This window comes from Podarcis raffonei, chromosome 3 (assembly GCF_027172205.1).
Source record: "Podarcis raffonei isolate rPodRaf1 chromosome 3, rPodRaf1.pri, whole genome shotgun sequence".
Classification (NCBI taxonomy): Eukaryota; Metazoa; Chordata; class Lepidosauria; order Squamata; family Lacertidae; genus Podarcis; species Podarcis raffonei.
In genome coordinates, this window is record NC_070604.1 from 97,039,762 (window position 1) to 97,066,781 (window position 27,020).

The 27,020-nt window shown below is 40.6% G+C and overlaps 1 protein-coding gene and 1 long non-coding RNA gene across 15 annotated transcripts in view; one reads left to right on the forward strand and one right to left on the reverse strand.

Annotated features, from left to right (window-relative positions):
- ESRRG (estrogen related receptor gamma) overlaps positions 1 to 27,020 on the forward strand; it is a 484,515-nt gene that overhangs the window by 451,284 nt on the left and 6,211 nt on the right. For 12 of the 13 annotated variants that reach the window (XM_053383169.1, XM_053383167.1, XM_053383178.1 and 9 more), the window contains one exon: positions 17,840 to 18,109. In XM_053383169.1, the coding sequence (XP_053239144.1) occupies positions 17,840 to 18,109 (270 nt within the window). The remainder of the gene's footprint in view (positions 1 to 17,839; positions 18,110 to 27,020) is intronic. The other variant, XM_053383180.1, reaches the window with a different exon arrangement.
- The window catches only part of LOC128411129 (uncharacterized), a 38,217-nt gene continuing 28,843 nt past the window's right edge, over positions 17,647 to 27,020 (reverse strand). For both annotated transcript variants that reach the window (XR_008329698.1, XR_008329697.1), the window contains 2 exons: positions 19,686 to 19,755; positions 17,647 to 18,030 (listed from right to left, as the gene is read on the reverse strand). This is a non-coding gene — a long non-coding RNA (uncharacterized LOC128411129). The remainder of the gene's footprint in view (positions 18,031 to 19,685; positions 19,756 to 27,020) is intronic.

Consider the following 27,020-nt stretch of genomic DNA (forward strand, 5'->3'; position numbering starts at 1 on the left):
AGACTCATTTAAATCAATGGGGCTTCAGTTAGTCATGGCTTACAAGTCCTTTGATTCCCTTGTGTTGTGTTGGTATCTGCCTGTCTTGAGAGACAATGGTGTGTGCCTCCAGGGGTGAAGGCAAACTGTTGGAGAATCAGAGTGCCTGGTGTGGCTGTAGAGATTGGTGACTCATAGCTGCTGTCTCCTGCATTGTTTTTCCTGTGTTAGCAGCACCAAAGTGACCTCTCTGGGGTGCAAACCTGAGCAGTGTGCATGGAGGTTCTGAGCTGCCCTGACTACAAGATCCCCCTCTCAGCATCACTGATGTGGTCCATAGGAAAGCAAAACAATACACTTGACACCAATCTGGCTGCAGGGGCATACAAGATGCTATCCTCAGGGTTTACTCCTGAAGCCTTTCTTATGAATGAGTATAGCTGCTAGATAGCAGAGGTTTGGGATCAGAGTTTTCCTTGGGTCTACTCTAAGTATAACTAAGTCTGAATCCAGTCCATGGAGAGCACTAAAGAAGAACAAGCTGTCACTTTGAATAAAGGAAATGTGTGAAGTGGAGTGCTGGTGGTGTCCTGAGTGATAATTAAAAGCTATTCTCAGAACGTTGTCCTGTGTCTCCTGACTCCAAACAAAGCTGCCTGTTCTCATTCAATTAGCTGAATTGTGTCCCAACAGAGTTTAAGAATGTGGGTGCCAATCATTTTTGTTATATTTCATATATTAATACATTACTACCAGTGCTACCCTTTCTTATAGTAATCAAAGTTTCTACTGAGCGGGTTGATATATATGTTTGTGCATTTGCAGTTCATCTTTGTGATGTAGTTGCTTAAATAAAAGAAACTGGAGTGATGCACTTGGTCTGGCAAAGAAGGTACAAGGCAGTGAGGTATATTGCAAGATGTTTGGCTCTGTTGAGTAGTTTTAGGGGGTTTTAAATGATATATAGGGACGCGGGTGGCGCTGTGGGTAAAAGCCTCAGTGCCTAGGGCTTGCCGATCGAAAGGTCGGCGGTTCGAATCCCCGCGGCGGGGTGCGCTCCCGTTGTTCGGTCCCAGCGCCTGCCAACCTAGCAGTTCGAAAGCACTCTCGGGTGCAAGTAGATAAATAGGGACCGCTTACTAGCGGGAAGGTAAACGGCATTTCCGTGTGCGGCTCTGGCTCGCCAGAGCAGCGATGTCACGCTGGCCACGTGACCCGGAAGTGTCTCCGGACAGCGCTGGCCCCCGGCCTCTTGAGTGAGATGGGCGCACAACCCTAGAGTCTGTCAAGACTGGCCCGTACAGGCAGGGGTACCTTTACCTCTACCTTTACCTTTAAATGATATATACAACTTTGATGTTAAGAAATAGCACACTAATCATGAAAAGCTATGTAGCAAACTGTGCAATACTGATGCTAGTCTCATAATTTACTATTACAAGACTCACAAACTTTGGCTTGTTTGGTCATATATATCACCAAAATCCAAGAAAAGTGTAACATTCCCAGAGAGAATACATGTGGCAAGTAAGGAGATACATGTCTGACTGAAATCACACCAGAACCTAGAGCAAGAGCTACATGGAGTCTTTGGCCCAGTCTTCTCCAATGCAGTGCCCGCCAGATGTTTTGAACAATAGCCATGCTGACTGTTGCTAAAGAATTGTAATCAAAACCATCTGGAGGGCACCGCATTGGGGAAGACTGCCTTAACCCGATTTCATGCTGGTAGCAAGGAAGGGGAAGACTGTGGGGAAATGGGTTGACTTCAGCCCAACCACTACCGGTATCCAGCTTCTGACAGGTTGCCTCTGAGACAGTGCAGTTTTTGACAGGAACAAAGTTTGCACACTGCTGCACTAGAGCCTCAGCCCAGTATACCTGAAGGAGTGTCTCCATCCCCATCGTTCTTCCCGGACACTGGGGTCCAGTGCCGAGGGCCTTTTGGCGGTTCCCTCACTGCGAGAAGCCAAGTTACAGGGAACCAGGCAGAGGGCCTTCTCGATAGTGGCACCTGCCCTGTGAAATGCCCTCCCACCAGAGATCAAAGAGAAAAACAACTACCAGACTTTTGGAGGACATCTAAAGGCGGCCCTGTTTAGGGAAGATTTTAATGTTTAATAGACTATTGTATTTTAATATTCTGTTAGAAACCGCCCAGTATGGCTGGGGAAACCCAGCCAGATAGGCGGGGTATAAATAATAAATAATAATTATGATTATGATTATGATTAAAATAGTTAGAAGGATGCCATGGAAAGTATACAATGTTTGGCCAAATTTTAGATTGATTGGTAAACCTCTTGTCCAGGAATTTATTTGTCGCTGCCCCCCCCCCCAAATCTTGGGTTGGTACTCTTATCAGTCCCCTCATACAACTGTCTGCATTTGCTTTTGGGGGGAGGGGGTGCCTATTTACATGACACAGACATGTTGACTGACCTGTAGGTGTATGCAACTATCTCAAAGGAGCCAGGCCATACTCATGCAGATTATGGCTCAAGGTGAACATTTTCACTGTTTGAAAAACCTCAAGAACAGTTACTGTGAGTAAGGAGTTAATAAAAGAGTAGTCCAGTTCTGACCATGTGCAACAGATGACATTGTCTAATGAAATGCTGGCCTTGTAGACAAAAAATTGGGAACATCCATTCAGATACCTCCTAATTAATTGCAAACAAGTTAAAAGTCTTTTGGAGTATGGCTTGTCATCCCGATATAAATGTCAGTGCATTATTTATTATCCTCATCAAAAATCCCACTCACAGGTAGCAATACTTAGCCCATGTTATGGCATTATGAAGTTGTGCAATCTGGTGATAGGGAAACACACAGTGATGAAATCACAGCACAGGAAATTGTTTCTAAAAATTATGGAGGGGGTGATGTCATTTTTGGTGGCACCATAATGGGCAATTTCCTATTGTTTTAAATGTAGAATCTTCATTTTTAATTGATTGCAAATATTACAACATGGAATCAACCCTAAGAAGTTTTGGGGTTTTGATTTTTTTAAAAAAAACTTCTGCAATGATAATACTCAATAGAAATGTCACAACTTAAAGAAATTAAACTAATTCCACTTTGAATAAGAAAGGAAAAGGAAAAGGTTGAATTCATGTTACTGGGAAGCCTTCCCAAGTGTCTCATCCGCTCTCCTCTGTCATCCCGAGGCAATGTGGCTGCATTTGTGCGTAGATTTATAGTTTATCTTTATCTATGGCTTCATCGGTAGGTAGCTATTATAGCCGCCTTGCCTGGATATTGTTTGGGCCTGATAGATCTGTCTGTAGTTCATCAAAGGGAAGCTGAGTGGCTAAAAGCCATTGGGTCCAGCTGAGGATGAAATACGAGCCATCAGCCTTGGTAATGGCTGTAAAATTTCATAATTACACGGCCTTTATTACATTGCATAATGATCCTGAAGCAGTATGGAACAATTAATTAAGATTTTCAACCGTGGCTCTTTCAGAAATTAAAAGGTGCTAGTGGCTGAAAGATGGGGGAAAGCGTCTAGTCCTAAAAGCATTAGGGATGCTTAAGAAGTACTTCCAGGATAGTTTCTTTAAAGCAGGAAATCTGATGAGTTACTAGTTAGGTAGCTAATGTTAGGCATAGCTAACATCTGGGCTTTGCTTAGCATGTTAACTTCTAACCAGCAACCTTATAGTTTTCTCTGAACGAAAGAGAGAAGGGGGAGGAAGGAGGAGATGCTTTAATCCAAGACCTAGCCATTTGTCACACTTATAATTCAGCTCCACTAACATTACGAAACAGATTCCATAGCACAGGAGGGTCGTGTAGTTACTCAGTGCTGTACCAACCCATGATTTTCTCTCTTGTTCTATAGTTTGAGTCATACATAGGAAAGAGAGCTCTTCCCTCTTTTTGACTTCTGGACTGTATCTTCCAATATGCCAAGCACTTTAAATTGGTACATGTTCTTCATTGGTGCCCCATGGTAACACTATGCCTTTTTAGGCATCTCTGTAATATCTATTAATTTGGACACAGTTCTGCAGGTACAAGGGAGTTTACTGCTGTTGATGTACACAGGTCAGGTGTACACAGGTCAGGTGTACACAGGTCAGGTGTACATGTGCTCCTTTGCAAGAGCACCTAAAGTGGTACCTCGGGTTAAGTACTTAATTCGTTCTGGAGGTCCGTACTTAACCTGAAACTGTTCTTAACCTGAAGCACGACTTTAGCTAATGGGGCCTCCTGCTGCCGCCGTGCTACCGGAGCCCAATTTCTCTTCTTATTCTGAAGCAAAGTTCTTAACCTGAAGCACTATTTCTGCCTTAGTGGAGTGTGTAACCTGAAGCGTATGTAACCTGAAACGTATGTAACCCGAGGTACCACTGTACTTGTACTGGAATAGGATTGCTTAGGGCTGGAAGTCAAACTAAATTGAATCATAGAACTGTAGATTGGAAGGTACCACTAGGGTCATCTAGTCCAACCCCCTGCAATGCAGGAATCTTTTGCCCAAAGTGGCGCTTGGACCCATGACCCTGAGATTAAAAGTCTCCTGCCTCTACCCACTGAGCTACTTTTGTGATACTCTTGTTTTTATACAAATGTGAAGGGGAAGTTCAATCAGAATCAGAACTGAAATGTGTGTGCGTGGCGGGGGGGGGGTTAACGCTTTCCTTCTGTACCATAGTCCCAATAACTATTCCAAAAAAAAACCTGTCACTGGCCCTAGTAGGAAAGCACCCATTGTTGCCTTCACGTGACGTCCCTAATGGAGCCCCTTTCCCTCCTTGTTTGGTCCTGGAAGGTAAGCTTTTGATTAAACTTCCCTGTGGCTGCACCAGTGACGGTCAGGGATGGATAATGGCTTTGGGTTTTGTTTTATTTTAAATCGTGTAACACATATAGCAGCATAGCTAAAAGGCAACATGAAGCTCCACGTTGAAATAAATGAACAGATAAATACATTTTGTTTAAATGCATTATACGTAGGGCTGCCTCTGAAGACGGTTTGGAAACTTCAGATAGTGCAGAATTAAGCAGTCAGGTTGCTCACTGGAGTAAGACAGTTTGAGCATATTATACCAGTCCTGGTCCGACTGCACTAGCTACCAATTTGTTTCTGGGCCCAATTCAAAGTGCTGGTTTTGACCTATAAAGCCTTAAACAGCTCAGGACCGCAATACCTCAAGGACCGCCTCTTTCTATATGAGATGATCTTCTGAGTCCCTTCTTCATGTGCCGCCTCCTTGAGAGGTCTGGAGTATGGCAACATGAGAATGGGCCTTTTCTGCAGTGGCTCCCCGTCTGTGGAATGCTCTTCCTAGGGAAGTTTGCCTGGCGCCTTCATTATACACCTTTCCTTTTCAACCAGGCCTTTGGATGATTTGATTGACAAACGATGCCCTTTTAAAATGTGATGGCGGGGGTTGGGGGGCTATTGGGTTGTTTTTATTTTGATTATGTGTTTTGTGGTTTTATATTTTGATTTTATTCTGTGAATTGCCCTGAGACCTCCAGGTATAGGGAGGTACGGTATATAAATTCAATAAATCATCGGAGCTCACTTGCATTTATGCTTATCTAGATTATATAGTGAATGCAATGAGTTTCATGTGACAATTTTAAGGATTAACGTACTACCCCAATATGTTATGAACATCTTTGTCAAAAGAAAAGCAAGCTGTAGTAATTAAAACAAGTAGTAGTTACCAGACTTCTGAAGTAGATTCTAAACTTAGTTGAGATGGAAATGGTTTTGCTTCTAAAATGTATCCATCTTAACTAAACTGATCTGCATTTCTTTCACAAGCTCAGACTACTGTCTCCTCTTAATATTACTGATTTGATATGGACCAGTCGCATAATGTGCTATATTTTTAAATATTTCATGGCGTATTAAGGGATCTCCAGGGTGTCTTTTAATTATAAAATTTTGCCCAAAAAAATGGAACCAATCATGTGCTTCATTCAAGGAGGAGCTGGCTGCTTGAAGTCAGTTCTTTTGTTGAGTCATTTATTCCCTTAATAGGAATTTTCTGATCGGCTGTCATTCTTGTTCACACACTGGGTGTCACTGCCTCTAAAACACTTGTCATTCTTTAATGGAAACAAAATAGTCATTGCTGTCAGAGCTGCAATGTCATTCCACTACCCCTTGCTGCGTCGGCAATAGTGAAAATGACAGAGCGGCTCTCAGTAGGGGTAATTAAAATGTAAATATTGATATTTTATTATTTGAAATTACTTTCCAGTGCGGCATTTAATATCTCTCCATCTGTGCGGCTCTGTTTAGCGGTCACTTTAGTACAGCTCTGGGATACCAAGTGGCGGCTTGATCCCCGTTATGTCAAAATGCTTGTTGCTGCTTAATTTTGATATCTAATTAAGTGGAAAAGTACAGTCCACACTGTAATCCATGGCATCTTAACCAGCTGCTTGGGTATATTTAGAATTAATCTCCACTATGGAATCATCCTAATGTATGCAATTAAGAGTCTGCCGATGGCTAATTAGGTGTATTAGAATCAGGCAGCTCCCCCCCCCCCTTTCTTTGAACTGTTGCAGACTTCAGACACTCTGCCTCCTGAGGTAGCCTTAACGACACCAACACACTCAGCCAGGAAATACCAAAGCTGAAATCAGAAATGCAGGTGCTGGCTGACAAGATTCTCAACCCACTTAAACTGGCATATTTCTACTTAATGAAATTTAGTCTTACTTAGGGCTGCCATGCGTCCTGATTTTCCAGGACGTGTCCTGGAATTGACCTCCAAAAATGGCTTCCTGGATTATTTTTCAGAAATCAGACAAATGTCCTGGGACACCAGCAGTGGGGGCTAAATCGCATTGAAAATACCTTTAAAATCTTCAGAACTTTTTTTTTTGGTAGCTTTCACTAAAAAAAAAAAAAAAGCCCAACAATTTCGGGGTCTTCCTAAAGAAAGCTTAACAACAATATAGTAACCCTAGTCTTACTGGGGTTCCACATCACTTGGGACTTGCCTCTTCTTGTGAACCATAACAAAGAGTAAATCTTTAATCATTTAACTGGTTGTTTAAGAAATTTAGCTCTGCTGTTGTTGGGGTTTTTTAAGCCCTACAAAATTTATATTGCTTTGATTATTTAAGAAGCAGCTAATTTATTTTCTTGGATTCTTTTCATCCTACCTTTTGTAAAAGTTTAAAGGTGATTTTTTTGCATTTTTGTTTAATATTGTAGCATTGTAGGATAACCTTAGAAAGGGAAGGTTCCTTAATTTTGCTTCTGTAGTTTTATCTATGAGGTTTTAAAGACGCAACTAGATAGGTCATATTTATCAACCAGATGTCTCCTTAACAGTCCAAACCTGTTAACCTATTCAAGTTATGGTGCCCAAATTAATAGCTTGTATCACCATAGAGGAGGCAGCAACCTGTGTCCAATATGTAGGGGAAATTGGTCCAGTTCACTACTACTAAAAACTCCCCCCCCCCCATCTATTGAGGACCTTGACTCATTCACACCAACAGGCGACAGTAAAAGGGTCAGCAAACCTTTTCAGCAGGGGGCCGGCCCACTGTCCCTCAGACCTTGTGGGGGGCTGGACTATATTTTGAAAAGAAAAAAGAAAGAAAGAACGAATTCATTTGCCCCACAAATAACCCAGAGATGCATTTTAAATAAAAGGACACATTCTACTCATGTAAAAACGTCCACGGACCGGATTTAGAAGGCGATTGGGCCGAATCCGGCCCCCGGGCTTTAGTTTGCCTACCCATGAACTAAGCAGCCAGACCAGGTGGAATGCAACTACCAGCTACACGCCACACAGAAAATGTGCTTGGACCTTTGGTGAGAACGATAAACCAAATCTTCTGCTAAAATAACATTGTGCAACTTTAAAGAATTACACTGTAAGTGACTATTCCAGTATGAAGCAGACTTGTTCCCAATATGAAGCAAGATGAGAGCAATGGGTGGAAGTTGCAAGGAAGTAGGTTTTAGCTAAAGATTCAGAGAAAGTTCCTAATACAGTGGTACCTCGGGTTACAGACGCTTCATGTTACAGACTCCGCTAACCCAGAAGTAGTACCTCAGGTTAACAACTTTACCTCAGGATGAGAACAGAAATCGCGGCGTGGCAGCGGGAGGCGCCATTAGCTAAAGTGGTACCTCAGGTTAAGAACAGTTTCAGGTTAAGAACGGACCTCCAGAATGAATTAAGTTCTTAACCTGAGGTACCACTGTAGTAAGAGCTGTTCAGCAGTAGTATAGCCTGCCTTGGGAGGTGGTGGGCTGCCCTTTACTGGAAGTATTCAGCAGAGGCTGGATGTGTAGTTGCAATAAATAAATAGTTGCATCCTACACAATAGGTCTTGTGTTGAGCAAAGGCTTGGACTAGATGATCTCCCAAGTTCCCTTCACACTCTTATAATTTGTCTCTGAGTTAAAATATTTTGTTAATTAATTAATTAATTAATTAATTAACCAACCACTCTTCTTTAAGAAATTGCAGAGTGATACATAAGTCACAATGTATGTACAGTTTTAACACACACAAAAATGGCATCATACAAATCAAAAAGTTCTGTAGTCCTTGCAGAAAATCGAAAGGTTCAGAGACCGAAATACAAACTATATCAGGAGGGCCCAAAAGACTTGCTGAAGGGGCACAGCTCTAATTGTTAAAGAGCATGAAGGATGGCGTGGGACCCTGTGGCACTCCACAGGCCCAAGCACATGTCCCTCAATGTTGCTCTCTGGAAGTACTCCCTCCCGCGTGTAGGAATGGCCTTTTAAAAAAAGGAGTGGGGGGGGGGGAAATGTGACATCTGTATATAGAAATAAAAGCTAACAAGCAGGCAAAATTTCTTTTTAGGAAACAAAGCTTTTGATTTAAACAGCTACATCAGTTTGACATCGGTTACCTCAGAGATGGAAGCCTCCTTGCGGAAAAAAAATGACAAGCTTAAATTGTTCCTCTTTAGGAATGTTATGTAAGGCTTTAAAGAAGGTAAAAGAGACCAGTGAAATATTTCTAACTGGCATTTAAATTACATTAACACCTTCTTGTATGCCCTGAGTGAAAGGTCATGCTAGACAAGCAGCATCTTCACTGTTTGTAAATGTCTAATTTGCTGCTTTTAAATTGCTGTGAACCTCACTTACTTAGTCCTGCTGAATGAATCCACTGTTGCAAATACTTCTGACAAGCGAATATTTGCTTAGTGAGAATCTATTGTTCTTAATGGATTGAGATGGACGTGCAGTGTGAATGCATTTTTATTGCCATGCCACCTATCTGCTCTTGTTTCAAGGAGATGAAAGTAGTGTGGCGTTAAAAGTCCTGGGTTTCTCTTATCTGTTTCCCAGCACGTGCAGTTCTATCAGTAGGGTTCATTGGAAAAGTGCTTATGGTCAGCATTCCCCACCCCCATGCCTGTTATAAACAATTATTTTATATTTATATGAACTTGCATTTTAAAAAGGGATGAAAGGAACATAAATATGCATTTAAATAAGAAATGGAGAAAATAGCCAACTATATTGAGAAGTTATGTGGGAAGCATCTTGTCATGACAGTTGCAGTGAAAGCTTTCACTTAGCCTTTTTAGCCTTGTTTGAAAGAGAAGACTTCCACATAAATAAAATAAATACTTAAACCTATTTACTTTGTCTAGCTGCATGACTTATTAACTTTCTATCTCCCTTTTGAGGTTATTTTCCACTTGGTTCCTATCCCCCATTCATTGCTTTGTGTAGACCCATAGCCAGCTGGGGGGGGGTGTTTAGCCCCGTGTGAAGACTCCAGAGGGGTGTCATTGAGGCTCCCAGCCTGTGTACAGTATGTGTGTATGCAAATTCACATGAGGGATGCCACACTGGGTTTTTGACCCGGGTGAAATAAACCCTAGTTTCTCCCCTGGCTTTGTGCTGTATATTTTTGCAGTTTGAGCTCCAGAGAATAGGGTGGGCCTGCTAGGTAGGCAGCAGAAAGTGAAATATAGGCATTAAAGGCAGTGGCGGAGCTTCATGCTCCGGCACTGGGGGGGGGGGAAGCAGGCAGGGGTGGGGCTGGTACGTGTCCCGGGGGCATGGTACACCGCCTGCGGGGACGTGGTGCTCAGCGCGAGTGGAGGGGCAGCTGTGATGGCACCCCACTGGGGTCGCGCTGCCGGGGGCGGTACGCTCCCTCCACACTCCTCTTCCTCCGCCAGTGATTAAAAGTGAAGGCAGGAATTGGTATCTGAATGGCACAGTAAGGCTTTTAAAAACTGTTAATTCTAGCAGAAAGGAGGCACCATTTGGGCTCTGATTCAAGTAGCAGAATGCCCTGAACATTGTCGTAGAACCTATGTGCATGATACATAGCAATGTTATGTCTGAACTACAAGATACCCCACCCATCTAACTGGGTTGCCCTAGCCACTCTCGGTGCTTAATAAAATTTCTAACTCTGATCTAAATCATGCTTTCAAACTGTGGCCAGGTTGTTATGCAGAACACCTAGAGGCCTGCATATTACACCTGTCCTGAGAGAAGTGCTACTGTGCAATTTTCAGGGTCTTGTTACTAACACATAAAGCTCTGAACAACTTGGGACATGGTTACCTAAAAGGCCGCTTGCCCCTGCATAGCCCTGTAAGATCACTTAGATCATCTGGGGAAATTTTACTCATAGCACTGCACCATATGTAACATCACAGGGCAGTGACCTGAAAATGGGCATTTTCTGCTATTGCCGCTGCACTGCAGAATGCCCTTCTCTCTGCCATTCGCAAAGTATCATATATTAGTTGCCTCAGATGTCCGTGAAGACATTCCTTCCTCCCCTGGCTGTTCTTGACCCATAAAATTGAACCTTATTTCTTAATTCCTATTTTTGCCTGTTCCTGTCTTATCTGTTTTATAATGCTGCTAAATTAGTTTTATTATGCTGTTTAATTGTTTTTGCATACCACTTAGGGATGATAGTTAGATAGATAGATAGACAGACAGACAGATAGAAAGATAGCCATTTTATCATAGAATAGTAGAATTGTAGAGTTTTTGAAATGCTTTAAATAAATAAATAGGGGCGGGGGTAAACATAGTATTACTCAATGCAGGCATTATAACCCACACCAGGTTGAATGGGGTAGGAGGTGGTAAACCAAACACCTGTTTCTATTTTTCACTGAATGCAGTAGTTCCAGGGAACTGGTAAAACCTGAAGTGACCTCCGTTTCATTTGTGTAATGTTGTACTGCCATCTTTTGTCCACGTTTGCCCTGTTCACAAGGCATCTAGGTCTACTTTTAATATCAAAAGGCCCATGGGGTACACTTTCCTTTCTCCCCTGCCTTAATTCCTTGCTGTCTATTGCCCAACTCCTCCTTCCCCCAGGTTGGCTCTGATACTGCTAGTGAGCCAAGCTGGAGCCAAGGAACATGGAGAAGTAAGGCAGGGTAGATCGGACGGTCAACAACGCTCAGTCATGCACCACTTGGTCAAGGCTGGAGTCAGGTGCAGGTCAGCACAAAGAAACAAAGTCAGTTGTCAGTGAAGTCCACTCTTTATTCAAAGAAATTGCATACAACTAAGTAACATTGCCCAGTACGTCTTGCCTCTATAAAGCAGTTGCTAGGACTAAAGATACCTGTCTTCTACCCACCCTAAGGCTCCTCCTTTCCCAGATGTTTCCTAAGCAATCTCAAACTGTGTCTGCATACCTTTGGTCTCTGTTCTTCCCTCCACATGCTCTTGGAGACCAGCAAGAAGGAGAGCTTGTTGTGCTGGAGAAGGAGACTACCGGGATTCTTCAGCAGTCTCTTCTGCTTCAGCCTCAGAGTCTGAACTGCTCCCTGTCACAGGTTCCTCCTGTTCACTAAACCCTGTTGTCCCTTCAGTATCCAGCATCTCCTCCCAAACTTCCCTTTCTGACCTCTCCTCAGTGCCTCACCACCAATCCCCGGGCTCTGATCTCCTCTGGGATCTCCCTTGGGGGTTCCCCGGCTGGTGCCTCCCACCACTCCTCTTTGTCCAGTCAGTCCCTCACACAATTTTATGTTAAAATTAGATGTCCATGTGAACACAACAGGACAGATATAGATACAAATGAGTGTGACAACGAGCATCATTTCTAAATTGACTTTTAGCAGGATCCACACTCAAGTTCTTAAGACATTATTGATAGTATTCCAAACACAGAACCTGATTGAGTTCTAAAAGGTAGGGTTTGTGTATCCCTCTTTGCCTCCAAGCTTCTTGGCCTTCTTGGAGAAATGACCATATAGACTGCATGCAATGAACAGAGGAAGGATTGATTGGAGAAAACAAATGGCAGGATTGCATGTGTGAATCAACCATAGTGCTACAGGGCACCTGCAAATTCCAAAAGTTCTGAATTTGCTTAAATGTTTAACTCTTTTACTATACACATATTTGAAATATGTAAAAAATGTTTTATATTTTGGCTTTGTTTCATTACCTTTTAAATATTTTTTTTCCTAACTGCAGTCTTCATTACGTAAATGAGTATCATGCACTGCAAATTACTGAAAAATCATAGCCCCCAGAACTTGATATTTCAGTTGTGAAATATTGACTTTGATTTACATGTCAAATGGACCTTTGACATAGAAATTCTGTGAGTGGTGCTCTGGTCTAAACCACTTTAGCCTCTTGGGCTTGCCAATCAGAAGGTTGGTGGTTCAAATCTGCACAGCGGAGTGAGCTCCTATTGCTCTGTCCCAGCTTCTGCCAACCTAGCAGTTCGAAAGCATACCGGTGTGAGTAGATAAATGGGTACCGTTTCAGCGGGAAGGTAAACAGTGTTTCCATACGCTCTGCCACAGTGTCCCATTGCCCCAGAAGCAGTTTAGTCATGCTGGCCACATGACCCAGAAAACACCGGCCCCCTCAGCCTGAAGCGAGATGAGCGCCACACCCCATAGTTGCCTTTGACTGGATTTAACTGCCCAGGGGTCCTTTTCCTTTTCCTTTACCTTACCTATACAAATATAATTTTAGAACTGTGTGCTTACCTGAGCACGCAAGGGCTGATTCATAGTTTCATGCATACATGTACACCATTTGGTTGCTGTGCATTTGATTGCTGGCAGCTGAATGTGCAACCTTACCTCATTTAAATGCTTTGGTGTATGAGATTATATGAAAGTTTTATCTGATGTATTTTATCTGGGATTTCAGACATGCAAGTCACTTCATACTTGTCGGGGTGGGAGGCGTTGAATCATGACTAAAGTGTGCAAGATGCTTGTACACTTCATTCACAGTAGTAACAAAGGGTTTTTTAAAAGGAGACATAAATGAGTCTGCTTGCTTTATATAGTCCCAGATCCCAGACAAAATCAACCTTTGTCAGGGAAGAATTAGAATAAAAGAGGCAGTAGAAAGCAATAGATGGCATCCCTTCCCAGATCATACATAGCTGTATGACGTGTGTGTGTGTGTGTGTGCGCGCGCTGAGGGCACTGTATATAAACGACAGATGTGCCTATAGTGTCTATGGGGTCCTCCAAAGCATCTTTAGGCATGCAAACAATTTAGGCTACATTGGAATGTGTGCTACATGAAGAGCAAATGGTCCAAATTGTCGGGTTTAAAAGATTACTTCATGTGTGTGGAAACTGTAGTTGAGAAACTCATTTCATTAGCAATAATATTGCAAAGGTTTGAATTGGTAACAAAATGCCAACGGCTGTGTTACCCCTTTATTCCTCACTTTCTCCAAGTGTTAGTTTTATAGACGTGTGGGTAAAAGGAGGGGGGAATCAAACAACTGTTCAGTTACTCAATCAGCGCATAGTTAGTGATATCAGTGAGTCATTAGTGTATAATTACGATTGGAGTGTAAGGAGCAGTTCTTTGAAAGGTCTCTATTTATAGTGAACGAGAGTCTGCATTCAACATAGGAGGGGAAAGATGTTGGCACAGGGTGAGTGTGGGGGGGAGAGAGGACACCAGCAACACAGCTCCATTGTTTATAGCTATTTACAAGAATCTAGGTGGATTCACAATGCCTCGGACTGAGCAACATAAAAATGGTACAGTAGAGAATGCCTAGCAGGGGTTAAGTTCTTATGCCTGCACTGCAGCCTATTTCTGTCAACACTGGGCTTGGGAAACAAACATTTATGCTTTGTGAAATGAAAGTGTATTTTTGAAGACTAGCCGTCAGATATTTTTTGCCCTTCACACTTTCAAATGCTTAGCCTTTTTTGTAAGTTGACTGCAAAGTGCATCAGTTTGCCAGGCCAAAAAAAGAAGGGGGGAAACCAGTGGAGGGGGAGAGAGAGAGTAAAGAGGGGAGTCTTGACAAGTGCCCATGGCGTCATTGTCAAGTGCATGAGCTTCAAGTAGAAGATGGCAGCAGGGTTGGCACAGAACATGCTTCCTTCAAGCCTATTACCTCCGGGGTACCTGACTCTTGAGAAGCTTTTCAATCCTTCCAAATGACGTTATTCCAAACTGTCATCTGGTTTATTTGGAGCACACTGTCTCGCAGATAAACATGCTATTTAACTGCAGGTCAAGGTACAGAGTCATTCTGCTAGCAAAATGCCTGGGATACATTAAATGGCACTGACATGCAGAGGGAGACGGAGAGAGATCAAAGTTGTCACCAGTATGCGTGGAATTGGTCTGTGCTGTGGGGGAAATGCACCGCAATATATTGAAGTGTATTTTTAAAAACCGTAATGTAGTTGAACATTTAAAACTATGACCTGTCAAATGCTAGGGATCAAGGTGCTGTGTAATACAAAACACAAAGTTCAGTAGCATAATGGCAAGCGAGGATCTTCTATATCTTGGGGAACAGCTAAGTGTCGAGGGGCTGGAAATGTTTTTTTATAGTCGGTTTGGGTATTTCATTTCTTATGGAGTGAAAGAAATCCCTTGTCACAAAAGAAAAGGATGTAGGTGTTTGACTGTTTGTTTGTTTTCTTCCTGGTATGGCAAATTATGCATTTTTTTAAATGGCTGGTTTTATTCATGAAAGCTTCAGGTTTTTGAATTATTTTTAACATGCAAACACTGTCCTTTATAGACAAATATATGGGTACTCTGTGTGGGTATCTGTATTGCTTGGAATATTTTCATCAACTGCATCTTATGTTTTTGCAAACTACAGATCAAGCAATGTAACCCTGGTTTTTTAAAAATAAAATAAAAATACACATACGTTGTTTTACAGTACCCAAATTTAACCATCCAGCTTCCTTTACCACTTTTGAGGAAGCCTTATGTTGTACATTTGGTAACAAAGGGGGAAGCTTAGTTGTATTAAAGTTACTCGAGGATCATGGACCAGATTTGAAATGGAATATAATGTCATTTGTAAAATCTAACCAAATGTCCAGGCCAAATTTCAGTACCCTGCCCTGATTTGAGGGTTTTGTTTTTCATTGTCTGCTTCTGTAATTTTGCTATCAAATCACACAGTAGTTTATTATATTTTTACAAAAGAAAAATGCACTCAAAACTTGGTACATAAATTTAAAAAACGAAGTAGGACTCTTTCTAAGGTGGGGGGGGTGGATAGAAAGGAAAATGATTGAAATTAAAACTTCTTTTGTGATCAAAAGGGATTTTATTGCCCTTTGCTTAATTAAATGCCTCAGAAGTGTGTGAAACATTGTTGTAGTTAAAAAAATTGTTACTTTGTAAATCGCAGGGACAAAAGGGCTCTACTGCAACTTTAAAGTTTCCGTGCACGTAAATGTCAATAGAGTGCCTTCTCCATCATCAGCACTAAATTCACATTGATGCCTCTTTTCTTCTCTGTATTGATCCTTCCATGAGAACGTAGATTTGTATCTGTTAATTAATGCGTCCTGAAACAGCGTTTGTATTAATCAGGCAGATAAGAAAAATTGGATGCCTGCACCCTCATGACAACCGTAAAAGTGCTGGCCCTGATAAAAATCATGGACGGACCTCAATAAAAAAGTTCCTCCTTCCACTCAATAAACTAATCATCCTGCTTTTAATTATTCGGCAGAAAGATGTGTGGAGATTGGAGAATGTGTAAATCTATTTACTAACAGCAGTGTCTGGGAGGGAGAATGGGGCTGTCACAGGACAGAGCTGCAGGCTACGTTCTCTGTCCATCTGCTGCAACAGAAAAACTGGTTCTTGAGAGAAAGGAAAAAGGCAGAGATGCTGGAGCTAATTGAAAATATGCATTCCTTTTCTTTGACCCTTTCAAATTATTATTTCTGTTCCATTTCCTTCCATTTACAACAAGAAGTGTGGCATTATCCATCGTCATCTTACAGAGGGGTTGTATTGACTTGTTTGACAATGTGGCTTTTTTTTAATCTTTATGCTCTTAAGGACAAATGTCCTTTCCCACAAGGCACAAAACACAGTATTTAAAATCACAGGAACAGCAGCATATATACAGTTATAGATATATAGATATATAAAAGGAATGGATTTCAGTGCCCACTTGACATTGGCTTTTAATACAGTTTGTGCCTCCTGACTTGAAGTAATTATCTTTTTGTTTTAACAGGTTCATTTCTGAATTCTGCAGTAGTCTTAATCTAAACTGATGCATGTGGCTTCCCCACTCTTTTTGTTTTCTATCATATTCTAGACACTTATTCTGTTATAAGGAAGGGGGCTTCAAAAGAGAAGGGCAATGTGTTTAAAGCTAAACGAGCAACAAAAACAGACTATTCTTTCATCAGTATCCTTGTCAAAGCACATGTAAGCAGTTCCATAAACAACCAAATGAAAGCTTTAGACATGTCTTAAGACCCCCTTAAGAAAAGCTTGACTAATCCCCTTTGATGATTTTATTAAGTACTTGCTGGTTGCTGGTGCCAACTGGCAAAACACAACGTTTCACCAATAGGCCAGGAAATCGCCTCTTCACTAGCACCTTATGTGATGGGGGATATTAGCAGTCGGAGATAATAAATTAACAGCTACTGTAAACAGGAGCCTGAAAAGGTAAAACAGTAAAGATGTTTGGCCTTAGTGATCCTATTAGGAAGGAAAGGGGGGGGGGTGAAACAAAAGCAAAACTTAAATTAATTAAGAAGCATTATTAAATTTTCAGTCTCTCTCAAAAATGATGGTGTGATTACTATTCACTTGGCACTTTAATGTGCCATTCTGCTATTTCAGTACTGTAGTAGAGGCAGAAGCCATTACAAAAGTAATTAGTGTCTTTTCTGAAGAGGATAGGTCTTGCTTCTGTTTATGCAGAGGTTGAAGTTCAAGAAGCACTTTGCTTTTTGTTGTGATCATCTTCATCATTCTAGTAAGGTATCAAAAAAATTCCCTTAAAAAGTGTTCTTTTTGTTACTCACAATAATAATTACCCCCTTTAAAGTGGACCCTGACATCTTTAAAGTGCAATCCTATACATATCTACTCAGAAATAAGCTGAGGTTACTTGATTTGCTCCTCTGTGTGTGTGTGTGTGTGCGCCTGCAACGTTAGTGTCTCTCATACCAATCATGACCATTATTGCCAGAGTGTTCATAAACAGCTATTTGATCTAAATACTTTAAGGTATTAAAAGTATTAAATTAGCACTTCAATTAATAGGTGCTTAGGATATATTTGGGGAAATGTATTCTCAGACAATGATAATAATGTATTATTTAAAAAGCAGCAAATTCATGTTGCTAACAAAATTTTCCAAAATTTAATAAAAAAACCCCACACAAAAGGCATGCAAATTCAAGTTGACTTGATGAAACTTTTACTCTAATAATTTTATATTGTATTGATCTTGAAGAGCAGAGCGGGTGGAATCCACAGGTACAGATTTATAACTTACATAACATCAACAAGCACGAAAGAATAGTTATAATGCAGAATTATGGTGGCCCAGGATCATTTTAATTATGTTTCTGTGTACTTTCCTTCCTGGTTTAGGATTTTCCACTTTATCGCTTGCTGACCAGATGAGCCTTCTGCAGAGTGCTTGGATGGAGATTTTGATTCTGGGCGTTGTATACCGATCACTTTCCTTTGAGGACGAGCTTGTCTATGCTGAAGACTATATCATGGATGAAGATCAGTCTAAATTAGCAGGCCTTCTTGACCTCAACAATGCCATCCTGCAACTGGTAAAAAAATACAAGAGCATGAAGCTGGAGAAAGAAGAGTTTGTCACCCTCAAAGCTATCGCGCTTGCTAATTCAGGTTGGCAGATTGGCATGATGGCTCATGTCATTTCCCCCCACCCCTTCCTCTAATACCTTCTGCATGACAATTTCTAAACATGACAGTAGGAATAAGTAATTCTTAGTTATACTACTACAGGACAATGCTGAATGGCTAGAAACAAGGTAGTTCAAATTAAGGGAAGATCTATGAATATATGCATTTGTTGCACATGGTTTCTAATTTGGTTAAAAGATGCCAGAAAATTCAGAAGGTATTAAAAGCAAAGATGCTTTTCAATAAACATAAACGTTGTTCTGCTTAAATCCATTTCATAATCCAGATAAGTCTAATCAGTTCACTTAAACCCAATAGAATGGATGGGCCCATGACTAAATGTAATATATGATCTACTTCAATCCGGCTACTAAACACAGTGAACTCAATAAGTAAGGTGAACTCAGGTTTTATCAGAAAAGGGAGCAAATCACTGTTTAATCTTACAGGAACTCTTCTTCACCATACAAATTTGATTTTTATGGTAGCTGTTTAACAGGCAGATATAACTTGTTCAGAAGGGGTTAAGAAATCAAGGAAGGATTCTTCTCTGCATTTGAACTTAAACGTGCTGAAGCAGTGAGCCGGTGTCTGATAAGTAAAAAATCGTTTGTTCTTTGTTGTTTTTTCTTTGTGCCTCCCTAATGCTTTATTGTGGTCTTAAGTCCCTTTTAGCATTTGCATAAAGTTCATGATAGATCCCTCTTTAATGACGTGCCGATCATTAGATACCTGTGTGTCAATAACATGCTCTGATGCTATGTACCATTGACAGTCACACCATGCCCCTCCATCTGCTTTTGTTTTGACCCTATCTTTGAACTTTATCTTGGTTGCTGGCCAGTAGTTTTCCCTTTAATTACAAGAAGGAAACTGTCAATAAAATCTGTTAAATGGGATGCAATGAGTGGCTTGAATGGGCGGACGGCTATTTGTTCAAATTCTGCAGCATTCAAGGTATTGACAGTTTGTTTTCTGGGGCCATATGTGACGATCAATCTCAGGCTGGGCTCAGCCGCGCTGAAAAATGAAAAACCAGATTGCTTTTGCTTACTTGTGGATGACGACTTGTGATTTGGCGCGGTCCTAGTGAGATGAGACCTTCTGCCCAAATTGCCCCCCCGAGAGCCAGAATGCGTGACTGTTTTTAGAAATAATTTTTTTAATTGATTTTGTAATTAACAGTTCATCTACAATATTGATGCATGAATCCTCAGATTGATAGGAGGAAAATTGTTTTCAACAATGAAGTTGTACTTTCCTATTTGTCTTCATAATGGGATCTAGCATTTTGCATTTTAATTGGGGTTTTAATTCCAAAAAATAAAATGCAAAACAAAAAGATTACTCATAAAAAAAATTCTTACACTGCTATTGTATGTAGGTTTTGTTGTCATACACAGCCTAGTTCTAGTGGCTGTCTCAAATTTATCTTTCTCTAAGATAATAGGAACCATCATATAGTATCTATATTACTGGAAAGAAATGTTATAGGTACTGATAAGGTGAAATATTTATAAAGCTAGAAAGCAAGTACAGTTTGTATAGAAATACTTACTTTTGAACATTTTCAAAGGCAGCTAACCTCTGCATATTTGGAGGTGATTGAGACAGTATTTCAGTCTGACCTGCAGAGATTTAATATGACATTCATTGAAATTATCAGCTTAGCATAAACATCTGGCTTGATTCAATAATAATTAATGTTCTTTTATGCTCTAAATCGGTGAACTGATTTAACGGTAACCTTCCTTCCTGCCTCCCTCCCTCCCTGTTCCACCCATGCATAAACATATAAGACTTCTGCACATAAAAATATCAGTAGCATTATAACTCCAATTCATAATGGTTTTAAACAGGAGGCTTGTGTACAAGACTTCTGGTTGTCGGCAGCTCAGTTTGGGAGAGAAGGGAGGTCCATATGTGTTCTAATGCAGTATCCCATCCTGTCCCCAAGTTTTCACTGTCACCTCCAGCTTTAAATTGAGATGGGGGAAAATGGGTCACCAGACCTGCTGGTTTATAGTTTCATCAGCTTGAACAGCCCCTGTAAGCTTTCCAGGGTAATGTAATGGTCATGAGGCTGGCATGATGCAGCCATGCTGTTTCTCCCTTTCCTGTGTCTTCTGAAATTCAGCCTCCATCTAGGATGTTACCCAGTTAAGCACTGGACTCAGGTGGTTGGTGGAAAGGGAATTTGCTTGGCCTAGCATGTGTCCTCCAAAGGCAAGTGTTCCCAGCCTTCCTCATATCTGCAAAGATACAGAACTCCCACCTGTGGGTGTTTCGTTTTGTTTTAGTACATTTTTATTCCATCCATTCTCCAAAGAGCTCAGAGTGATGTACACAGTTCCCTGTCATTTTTATTCTCACAATGAAGTCCCCTGTGGTACATTAGGTTGACAGTTGCTGGTCATAATGTTACCCATTCTGGTTAGTGCAGAGAGATATCTGCCCATGATAAGTCATTAGCAAAACCAAACCACTTGATTTGAGTGCAATATCATTTGTATGCTATTGATAATAACCATAATCAATTGATTTGCATAACCCAATAACACTGATGATGTACATTGGTTCTATATATCCCATCCCATAGGGGCCCTTGGCAGGTAATCTGGAAACACTGGCTTGTGGGTGGGGGAGTCCCAGTCCTTGGCTGTGTAATGTGTGCGACAAAACAATTTGGTACCAATGAGTGCTTTTTTTACTCACGCAGAAAAAATGCCTTTGAATATTTTCCAAAGCATGTATGTACCAATTACTTCAGGCATACAGGCAGGTGAACTGTTTGCACATAATAAAAGGTGTTCTCTCTGTCTCTTAGTGCTCTTACTAAGTGCTCCCATTTATTGATTGGGCAGTGCCAAATGGAAGGATGTAGGTTCACAGGTTTGTTTGTTTTTAATTATTTCATCAAGAAAAAAATAGTGGCTTGTAGTTTTAGGCTGGAGGCTTTTTAAAAAGCTTTGCATGCCCAATCAGTTCAAGTGCCAGAGAATTTCAAATTCCATTTGCACAACTGATACAGATACCTTCTCTCATTGACTGAACTATTTAAAAAGCTGCTCTTTGTAACTAGCAATACATGAATTTCAATTTTTGTTCTTGTCAGTTTCTCATTTTTCTAGTCCTAAGTTCAGTGTGCACATTTCTGCATCAGTTTACAGGTGACACACACATTTTTGCAAGACATTTTTGATAACATGCATTTTTGTGCATTATTTTCACCAATATAAACACTTTTGTGCACACTCCTTCTATCACTTATGGTTTGGTTGGAGAACTGTATCACAAAATCCACAAAAGTGTGCATTTCAAAGGATAGCTATGTTGATTCGGGAAATATGAATTAGGTAGGTTTGCATCAGAACGTGAACCAAACATTTCCCTCTCCCCAATCCCTTAACTGTAACACCAAAAGTGGGGAATCATGGTTTCTGTGGAGGCATTGCCTTGTAAAGTCAAACAAGATTTGAGTGGCAGGTTTTAAAAGTGGAGAAAAATTAACCTAAAGATTCAGTGGTTTCTTTTGGAGAGACAGTGTTGAGACATTGGCAGCCCTTAGACTGCTTAACATCAGTAGGTAGTCCGATAGCAACTTTATCTCTAGACACAGGCTGCTTAGACTAAAGGTATGAGGTTCTGTATGGACAGACAAAGCTGTATTGGCTCCTGATGCCATCTAACAACCACTGAATAAGCAAGCTGTAGTACTCCAATTCCATTAGCTGCACCCAACAGCAGTAGATAGCAAGGGAGCAGCATCCTCTTCTGGCCAGGAATCACACTAGAGATTAGAATGGGAAGAATTCCTGTCCCTTATACAGCAGACATTAAAAATGCCATTGCAGAGTTTAGTATCTCTGTTTTTAGTTTATGTTTACTTCAGACAATAAGAATCACCATTATTTCTTGGCCATTTAGCAAACTTATTAGAAGGTATCTATGGCAGTCATAAGAAAGCCAACTCAAATCTTAGTATTCTTCATGAATTCTTCTCCTTCAGATCATCCATAACGCTAGGCCAGCCCATTGGGAAAGTTGGAACTCCACCTGTGTGATCCATCCAAATATCACGTTACGTAATCAGCGATTCTGTTTTTGTTGCCATTTTTTTAAAAAAGTATGCAATTTCTTTGATCCTCAGGGTTTGAAAAATTGGCTGTCTTTACCATCCATTGTTAAGAAATGCAGACAGTGCAGCAGAAGGCCAACTGTAATAGGAGGCACAGTGAAAATGATATTTTAGGAGATGGATTAGGATGCAATGTAGGACCAGTTGAAAGGGCATATTAAACCATTATGACTGTTCATAATGCTGGTTGCTAGAGACCACAACACAGACTGCCATTCTGGAGAGAAACAAGAGTTCTCTCTCATTCAGGTACTTTATAGAAGCTCGACGGACTCATAATTAACAGGACATTTGTGCTGTACCACTATGTATCTGTGCTGTAGCTCTTGGTGAGAAGGAGTAAAGGAGAAACCTTCACTATCCTGCATGGACAGTGACAGAAACACCAGCACCACTTTTGGATTCTGGCAACAAAATACCTAAGTTTGGAGCAATGTCAGGCAACTTGAACTACTGTCTTTTGAAGCAAATTAAAGCAACATCTTTCAAGTACACTTTCTATATCCATAAGTAGTGTTGAGGTGGCAGTTTCTGAGGAGACATAAACTAACCATGCTTAAATTCAATGCATTTGAACAATCTGTGCATATTAGAACTCCTTATTAATGTTCCTTTTTAACTATCCATTTGAATGCTATTCTACTTCACAACACAGTTTTCTAGTTTCTAATGTTAAAACCCCAAGTTTCAGACTGTTCTGCTTTTATTCATCCATTGAACTTTATTATTATTATGACTTATTGAATTTATATACTACCCTATACCCAAGCCCTTTTCCATTTCTGCAACTCTATACATTTAAGACTTGTGGAATTGTCAGGCAAATTTAGATTTTTCTTGAAAGATGTGAAAACATCTTTAGGAATTTTAAAGGAAGTTTAAAGAATGCCAATTAGATTAGAAAAATGGGTTGGGTGGAGGGAAGTTAATAGCCAGAGTGATATAGCAGACTAGGACTGGGATACCCAGATTCAAGTTTTGACTCAGCCATAAAATTCATTGATGACCTTTGGTCAGTCATTCAGTCTAATACGTTCCTTAGCCATAACCTATTTTGTGAGGATAAAATGGAGGCAGTGAGAAAACGTGTGCTATCTTGAGCTCCTTGAAATAAATGTGGGTCATAAATTGATAATGCCTGTGCCCTAGTGCTTTTCTAAGGTGGAATTGCCCTGAATTCATGCTTTCTAGAAACAATGTCCAATGGTGAATGTGCCTGAATTGCTGAGACAACTAGATCTTCCCCAACAGTTAGGCCACATGCCTGTGTAATATATTGTAACTGGGATTTTCAATGTATTGATTCTGCCTCTTTAACAAACTCATGAAAATGAGTTACAGATAGATAACACTGTATGGAGTGGAAATCAAGCAGTCTTTCATTTTTCAAGGCAGTCTACTTCCCATGCAACTCAGCTAGGTTATCGAATAATTCATCCCTTGAGTATACATCGCAAAAGGTGCAGGTTTAAGTATGCTAAGTTGCATGCCAAACTGTAAATACATGCTTCGTTCTCCCATTGCAAAGTCCATCAATATTCTTGGCTGCAGTTTATAGGATTCAGAAACACAGATTTTTTTTTTGTAATAGAACAATGGCAACCTGGAAGATGGCTGCACAGATTATGATGTAGGTATTTCTTCCACATTTTCATTGTTCTGTGGGTCTACTTTTCCCTGCATTCTCCTAAATTCCAGTTCAATAATAGCAAAACTTTAACATTAATTTAGAAATTGGAGTATGTAGTTCCTTTGAAAGCTGGCCTGAAAATGTATTTATTTATTTGATTGGATTCCATATATGAATCAGTTTCCATAAAAAAAAAACTTAAAGCAATTTCACAGTAAAATCAGGGAAGAAAACAATTAAAAACTATCTATTATGTGAAAACAATTCATGTTGAGATGGTCTACCTTAAGAAACTGATGGAATCTGATGGATTTCTGAATGCCTTGGGGGGTTTTATGACTGACATGGTAGATACTCCTGTTGCGGCTCTCATTTCACTGAGGACTGATGAAATGTTCAGAACCATTGAAAGGATTGACTTCATCACCTCTGTGGAGCCCATGGATCACCTTGTACTCTAGTGACCTGTGGGCGATGACACAGGAGGATCAGTGGCTACAGTGCAGGTGGGGCAAATCTCTACTATGGGGATTCCCAGTGGACCTTTCTTAATGTGGAACACTGCAAGGTTGCTTTTTACCAAAAAAGAAGCAGAAGCTCTACAACTGCTTAAAGCAGTGACTGACTTTATTTATTTATTTTGCAAATTCAAAGACTTCAAAGCCCTCTGCTGCCTCATTTCTATTGTAGTCAGGGATGCCATAGGGGGTGGGTGGGTGTTGAGGGGCCCCTGAAATTTTCAAGAAGGGGACCAGGCTCCCTCAATATTCTGCAGCAATGTGTGCCCGTCACTCATGCAATTCAATTCATGAACTGGCCAGAGATACTGGCTTTTGCACTGGCTTCCCCTACCCTGTGGTACACAGTTCAAGCCTCTCCAACTTATCTTTCAGTCGATTCATTCTCCAATCCTTCCTACTTATCTTCTCTTCATTTGCCTTATCTGCCTTCTTATTCTCTAATGTTGCTGTTGTCAACCAGAAAATGAGGATGGATGAGAATAGGGAGAAATGCTTGTAAATTAGTTGGTGCCGGGTTTTTTTTGTTTTTCTTTTTACTATACTTCTCCTTCCCTTGCTGCACCCTCCCCCATTTCTACCTATTCCAGTGCTGGCCAAATGGAACAAGTTAATGTCAGGTTTTATCTGGTCAAGATAGAACCCAAGGTTGAAGTGAGCAACTCTTTGCAGATCCGACAAAATGAAGGTCTTGCAGTGCCAAATCTAGAATTATATTATTCTGCAGATTTCTTGAATGGATGAATCCTTCCTCAGAGCACCACTGGACATACGCAGAAGAACAGTCAGTGGCAATACCTTCTAAATATGGGCCAGACAGTTATAGGTCAGAACAGAAGAGCCAGAACAAAGAGGACTGGTTCCAAAATAATGATCAGGGACCGTGCTACAGCTCCTTATAGCTGTTGCGACAGAAGAAGCAGTCCAAGAAGCAGTTCAGGAAGCAGCCCAAGTACCCACATTCAGCAATATTACCAGCTGCACAACTTCCATCATCCTGAAAGCTATGGAAGAGGGTTCTGGCAGCCACCTCTCAGCAACACTCAACCAGGAGAGCACCTCCATGACTTGCAGTACAAGCTGCTGTTGGTGAAACTGGGTTTTGTGAGACTTCCCAGGCAAGCAACTGCCCAGTTCCATATTATGGTGGAGAGCAACCTCCACCATCGGCTGGTAACTTCTGCATTGCCTCCAACAGTAATACTCCCTTGTGTGCAATGGGGAATTGCCCAGCTGCAAATCCTGTACAAATGCTGAATGATGATGGAAGTGGTTCAGGCTCTCAGTTCTTCTCTTTAGGTCTAGTTTCAGAACAATGGAGCCAGACTGCCATTAGGGATTATCAGGCCTCAAACCCCCTACAAATGTTGCTTGACGATTACCAAAGTTGCCAGCAAAGCAATGTATTTCCTTCTCCCAACACATTCCAGGGTTACCCATATATTTAAGATTTGTTTTCTATCTTTTAAATTTAGTATATTTTAAAGTGTTTTTTTTTTAAAAAAAGTTTGTTCTTGTAGTGGTTTTGTCTGGGATCATCATCTGGCTTTCCATTTACTGAAGCATTGGCATCCCTTTGTCCAAGTAAGCTAAAAGCTCTTGGATATTGAAATAAAAAATAAAAGCTAAACAATTAATTGGCCACTTGTTCATTGTAGCCAGATTGACATTGCCCAAGCACTGGGAAGATTTATAATGTGTGCCATTAAACTACAGGTATGATATTTAGCCTTCATGGAAACAGTGACTCAAAATGATATTTCCTCATGATATTAAAAAAAAATCAAATAAATTTGTTCTGAATTTGTGTTTACCTTAACACGGATTTGAAGCCACTTTTGTCCTTCCAAAGAGGCTCCTGGGAGGCTGGAAGGACATTGCTGGAGCAACTCTTGGGATGGGGCAACTGTTTAAAATGTTTTAAACAACTCTAATTTTGGTACCTCTGTTTTGTTTTGCTCAGGTTGGTGTTGGTTAAATGTTTAGTTGGGCTTGGCAGTTATTTTAATTTGGATATAGCTGTAAACTGGTTGTTGTTGTTGTTGTTGTTGTTTTTGTTGGTTTCTATTGATTTATTGGTTGGTTAGTTGTTCGTATAGGATATTTTATTTTTTAATGTTTGATCCTTTGTTGTGTTTTATATATGTTGTAAGCTGCCCAGAGTGGATAGGGAAACCCAGCAAGGTGGGTAGGGTATCAATTTAAAAATTATTATTATAGGTCTAAGTGCATGATTAAAACATTTTTGTTTCGATAAGCCTATCTAGACATGTAGAAGTTACATGCGTCTTAGCTCTTTTTATATTTTGAATGTTTTTGAATACCTGCTTTTACTGAGAATTTAAGAGGTTTACATAGAATCAAGTTGTATGTAAAGTAACTAAATAGTTAAATCTTTGAACATTTGATGATTAGAGACACTGTACTAACTTTGAGAAATTGGCAAAGACCAGCCTCTGGCTCCTGATCTGAACAGCCTTGCCTGGTTAGTTCAATGGTTCCAGTTAGTCTCCTGTTTCCCACAATGGCTAACAGTACATCATTGAGCCACTTCTACTATCTTGTTGCCCAATTACTAAGTTTAGAGAAATCCTTCTACAGTTCTCA